The 6,167-nt window shown below is 38.4% G+C and overlaps 1 protein-coding gene across 2 annotated transcripts in view; it reads right to left on the bottom strand.

Annotated features, from left to right (window-relative positions):
• Window positions 1-6,167, bottom strand: part of SSH2 (slingshot protein phosphatase 2) — a 103,524-nt gene that overhangs the window by 47,580 nt on the left and 49,777 nt on the right. For both annotated transcript variants that reach the window (XM_010861374.1, XM_010861376.1), the window contains exon 4: window positions 426-547. In XM_010861374.1, coding sequence (XP_010859676.1) covers window positions 426-547 — 122 coding nt within the window. The remainder of the gene's footprint in view (window positions 1-425; window positions 548-6,167) is intronic.

The following is a 6,167-nucleotide window of genomic DNA, read 5'->3' as shown; positions in this document are numbered from 1 at the left end:
TGGGAATTAAAGTGGGCTCTCTTTAACCCCAGAACCTACTGGTACAAAATCACAAAGGATGTGTGCCCCAGAATCACCAAGTGAGTCATTATGGCTTAAAATAAAGTGGATTGCAAAGAAAAGCCATTTTTTTTTCCTCCTTGGAGATAGAACTTTAAACCATTTTCTTTATATCATTACCACCTAAAGATGAGAGGAAGAAGGTAAGGAACAGTGGTAAATCAGGGACACATAACCTAAGACATCAGTAAACAATTCTGTCTCTAAAGACTGTGTGTCTAAGATACTTTTGATGTTCTCTAGTTTTATACAATGAACATTTTAGAGGCAGAACTGCATAAGATGTTCTTGTGATAACTCAAAAGGCAACTGGAGTAGGTTGTTTAAAAAGAGGTTATCTCATCCTCCCATTTGAGGTATCATACCTGTCATTAGAGGAGAAATCCATTCCTAGGACGATGCTTTCTTCAGTGTCTTGTCTACCATTAGTTGAAACCACTACCATATAGCGTGTTCGATTCTGGTAAGTACTTTCTAGTCTTACAGCCTAGAAATTAAGAAATTTACAAGATCAATTTAAGATCATTCAACCCTTTTTATATCACCATTTTATTTTTTTTTTATTTTTATTTTTTTTATATCACCATTTTAAAGTAAACTCAGGGAGATAGCAGAGCCATAGTTAGGAGACCTAAATTTAAATTCCAACTCATGTATTAACTATGAAGCCTTCAGTAAGTTATTTGGAAGGGATATAACAGGTATTCCACTGGGTTATAAGAATCATATGAAATAATGCATGTGAAGTACAGTGCTTGGCATATACTAAATGCTCAATAAACATCTGCTGTCAGGATAATTTATAATAGTAACAATTACCCTGGCATGTTCTATTGACCTAAGAGTGGAATGTGATCTGTGACTCACAGATCCAAGTCCCATCAACAATTATAATATGAAGCAAAGTTTAATATCGCAGAGGAATATGCTCTATTGAACTCTTACAGATTATGCACTATAAGATTTTGTTTCAGATATCAGAAGTTTATATTATTTTTGTCAAAATTATGCTATTTTAAAAGGGCCTTCACAAAATTCAAATATGCACATGGTCTTAGATTACATTAAGAGCTTACTGTAAGCATGATAATGGCCTTGTTGGTTATACCTTTTTCTTAAATATCTGGAGTAAGAGGACATGATGCTCTAGTTTTACTTTAAGATCTTCCAACAGTGGGAAGCAACAAGATATTCTCCAGTAGGTGAATGGATAGATTATGGTACACCCAGATAATGGAACATTCAGTTCAGTTCAGTTACTCAGTTGTGTCCGACTCTTTGCAACCCCATGAATCGCACTGTCCATCACCAACTCCTGGAGTTTACCCAAACTCACGTCCATCGAGTTGGTGATGCCATCCAGCCATCTCATCCTCTGTCGTCCCCTTGTCCTCCTGCCCCCAATCCCTCCCAGCATCAGGGTCTTTTCCAATGAATCAACTCTTCGCATGAGGTGGCCAAAATATTGGAGTTTCAGCCTCAGCATCATTCCTTCCAAAGAACACCCAGGACTGATTTGCTTTAGGATGGACTGGTTGGATCTCCTTGCAGTCCAAGGGACTCTCAAGAATCTTCTCCAACACCACGGTTCAAAAGCATCAATTCTTTGGCGTTTAGCTTTCTTCACAGTCCAACTCTCACATCCATACATGACCACTGGAAAAACCATAGCCTTGACTAGATGGATCTTTGTTGGCAAAGTAATGTCTCTGCTTTTTAATATGCTATCTAGGTTGGTCATAACTTTCCTTCCAAGGAGTAAGCATTACTCAGTGTTAAAAAGAAAGGAGCTGTCAAGCCATGAAAAGACATGGAGGAATCTTACATGCACATTACTAAGGGAAAGAAGCCAACAAGAAGAGGCTAGATATCTACTGTATGGTTCCAGCTCTATGACATTCTGCAAAAGGTAAAACTATGGAGTCAGTAAAAAGATCAGTGGTTGCCAGAGGTTAGAGGAGCACTAAGGATTTTTAGGGCAGTGAAATAACTCTGTATGATACTAAAGTGGTGGACTACACGTCACTATATATTTGTCAAAACCTAAAAAAATGTACAACACCCAAGGGTGAACTCTTATGTAAACCATGGACTTTGATAATAACGATGTGTCAGTGCAGGTCCATCAAATGTAATCAGCTCTTGTGGGAGACAGTAATAATGGAGAAGGCTATGCATGAGGGGTAATAGAAGGTGTGTGCAAAGTCTCTGCACCTTCTGCTCAATTTTACTGTGAACTTAAAACTGTTCTAAAAAATAAAGTCTACTAAAAAAATTTGCTAAGAGGGTACGTCTTCTGCTAATTGTCGCCATCATCATCATTGTAAGGAGGAGGAAGAAGATGGAAGGAGGGAGGGTTGGAGGGAACTTTTATTTATTTTTGGCCACACTGCACAGCATGTGGGATCTTAGTTTCCCAACCAGGGATTGAACCCATGTCCCCTGCATTGGAAAGCAGATTCTTAACCACTGGACCACCAGGGAAGTCTCTGGAGGAAACAATCAGAGATGATGAATATGTCCATAGCATAGACTGTGGTGATGGTCTCACAGGTAAAAAAAAAAAAAAGAGCCATCAAATGACCCACTTAGTAAGGCAGAGGTGAGGCGCTCCTGGCTGTCTTTCTGCCTCCACTGTGACTCTCCAAGGAAAAGCTACCTGTGAGCACAGACACCAAAGTAGCTACATTAAGCTTGTTTCTGGTAAGAGCTCATATACCAAGAATGTAATTCCCACCATTCTGACTCCATGTAGCAGGTAGAGAGCTGTACTGCTGACTTTTATGTTCCCTGAAATAACAGAACATTTTAAACCAAATTCACCTGTGAGAAGTTAAGAGGTAACTAATATTTAGACCGACAAAGATCTAGTCCCATGGGCTCAGATCGAGTGAGCATTATACACACAGAGTAATGGGCAGTAGCAGATGCATATGAGGAGGACTGGGAGGCAGCGTAGATGCTGAGATTCTAGAAACACTCCACAAAATATTAAATTAACCAAACACCTGGCGCAAGTAAACTAGAATTTCTAATAAACAAGGTCTCAGGTATTATTACATACCTAGATACTATTATATATCTAAACCTGGGCCTGTTTTGGCAAGCCCTAACTGTTCAGTTTCCTGAATATGTATGTTAGAGGCCTTCTATGCTGTCAAAGCTCTGAAGATTTCTGGAAAGGCTCACATGCAGATGGGGACAACTGAACTGTGCTTCTGGTCATTTATTTACAACTTCTACATCTATTAGTGGGGACTGACTAGCTAAGCGGAAGCCAGTACAAATAAAAACAAACAAACAAACTCCATAAACATTACCTATTATGTAAGTTACCAGGCCAAGTTAGCAAGTTTGTGATATTCAAATAAAACATTAGTTGTGTTTCTTTTACAAGTGAGGTGTGTGTTTGTTTATCTATGTGTCTATTTAAAATATAAAGAGCATTTCAAATGTTTGGCCTTCCCTTGTTTTGTCTAACCATAACAGAAGATCCCAAACCTAATGGGAAAGGTCTCAGTCATCTCACTCTGATTTAGGCTTGAGTTACTAGCTTCCCTAGTGGCTCACTGGTAAAGAATCTGCCTGCCAATGCAGGAGATATGGATTCAATCCCTGGGCTGGGACTATCTCCTGGAGAACGAAATGGGAACTCATTCCAGTATTCTTGCCTGGGAAATTCTACAGACATAGAAGCCTAGTGGGCTACAGTCCATGGGGTCACAAAAGAGTTGGACGTGACTTAGCGACTAAACAACAACAACTGGCACATCACGGATTCACTCCATTTTCAGCTTCTTAGATGGAAGAATTGCACTTAGAGGTCTTGGGATTTGATCATGGCCCTCTACATGGTACCTACAGCTATTACTAAATTTTTACTAAGCAGAAACGGAGCTTTAATCAGGGAGTCAGGAAGCCATCATGTTAATTTAATACCTATGTCCTAATTAGAAGGATAAGATTAAATTTTTTTTATAATTATAATTTTTTTTGCAAAGCCTCAAGTCAACTTGAGGTCTCAAAATTCCCTGTAAGCTTCAAGATTCTAGATTAAGGAATTAAATTAAAATGTAAGAGCCACAGGATAAAGAAAAACCTAATACCCACCCTGGTTTGAGATCTATTTCACTCCTCTGTTAGAGGGAATTTAACAATATCCAATAATTGAATTCATCAAGCCAATCAGAGAAATATAATTAAAAATAGCATTTTGCAGATAATACTGTAATATTAGAACTGGTCACAATTCCATTATTTCCTCAGTTTCCAGAATTTCCATGGAATAGATGGCCTGAATAAGACAATGACTCGAATGCATTTGATTAACTGAAGCTCTCATTGAAAAGGATACTACTGAGGTTTACTCTAATTACCCAAATAAAATAGCATTTTGGATTTTAAAAGGTGGCAGCAATAGCAACTGAGAAAAGTACTCTAAGAAAGTCCCTTTACTGCTAAATTTGGAATCCTAATACAAGTTTCAGGAGAACTAGATCCAGCAATGCTAGGTCTGAGAAGTCATCTCACGACGCTTTTTGAGAGATAAGAACCCCACTGTTCTCAAAGCTCATCTATCAAAGAATGTTAAAACTTCCCTCATTTAAAAGTTTTATCTGATTACAAGCAGTTCAAGAACTGATGCAATAACTTCCCTCCTCAGCATCACCCAAGTTAGGAAATACCCCTCCTGAAGCTTACAGTGCACCTTTAATTAATCTCTTTCCCCCAAGTCTTACACCACGCCCCTACATGCCATGTTTACCTGGAGGGAAGCCACATATAAAGTCCCAACGCCTAGACATGCAGCTCACCCAATCCGTCAGAAAGAAAGGTTTCAAAACTATGTAAATACTAATTTCTAGCCAAAAGAACAAAGCAAAGTTAATATCTAAAATTAAAATAGACTTCAGATGTGACACTAATAGACTAAAGAACACTGTCTTCAAAAGAATAGAGCTTGAAGGAGTCTCTGGATTTTATTATTTTTAAAAATCTCTATGAAATTCTTAAAAAACAACAAAAAAAAACAACTCTAGGACTTATATCGGTGTAGTCATTAAAAGCAGGTTTATTTACTGACATGGAAAGATACCCACAGGAAAGTGTGATGAAAGCAGGTTATAAAACATTTATATTTTTAGCTTTCTATTTCAAAAAAGGGGAAAAAAAAGGCATTATCTGACATGACACACTTTTTTTCTTCTTTCATTTCTGAGCTCAGATCAAGTGTAGAAAACTTAACAGTTATAAAGGTCAGTGATAATGCATTTTTTATCACTGCTCAGAACTGAGCAGCCTTTCAAACCTATACTGTCCCTCCCCCAAGTCTCGTCAACCATTGACAAGTCTTCTGTGACCCACTGTCACCTTTATAAGCACACACAACCTAGAGATACGTTTTAAATTACTTTATACTTTTGCTTGTCAGCACTACAGAGATCATGCTTTAGGCAGACTGCAAGGTTTTCTGACACTCAAATGTGGCTGTTTGCACCACTGGCCCAGTTCAGGAAGAGCAGATTGCAGAGCATCAGACACATTGTTGCTGTTCAGTTGCCAAGTCCAGTTCCACTCTCTGTGACCCCATGAACTGCAGCATGCCAAGATTCCCTGTCCTTCACCATCTCCCTGAGTTTGCTCAAACTCACGTCCACTAGGTCAGTGATGCCATCCAACCATCTCATCCTCTGTCACCCCCTTCTCCTCTTGCCCTCAATCTTTCCCAGCATCAGGGTCTTTTATAGTGGATCAGCTCTTCGCATCAGGTGGCCAAAGCATTGGAGCTTCAGTGTTAGCATCAGTCCTTCCACATACTCTTACACATACACTTAAGACTAGAAGGATACTCATCCAAACAGTAAGAATGATTTTCTTGGGGTACAGTGTACAAAGTGCTTTTTTTACTCTGTTCTTTATGCATTTCTGTACTGTCTGATTAAAGACAAAATATTTTCTTTTTGGAAAAAAAAATTAATGTACTATATAACAAAACCAAAAAATTCATTTTCTTAAATTCTCCTGCAAATTACTCAAAGACACCTTCTAGTAGTACCTTGCCAGAACCTCAGTTCTAGTTAAAAACATTAGCTAATGTTACTTTAAAT

Source organism: Bison bison, unplaced genomic scaffold (genome assembly GCF_000754665.1).
Source record: "Bison bison bison isolate TAMUID 2011002044 unplaced genomic scaffold, Bison_UMD1.0 scf7180017864472, whole genome shotgun sequence".
In the NCBI taxonomy this organism is placed as follows: domain Eukaryota; kingdom Metazoa; phylum Chordata; class Mammalia; order Artiodactyla; family Bovidae; genus Bison; species Bison bison.
This window is presented reverse-complemented; position numbering and strand designations above follow the sequence as displayed.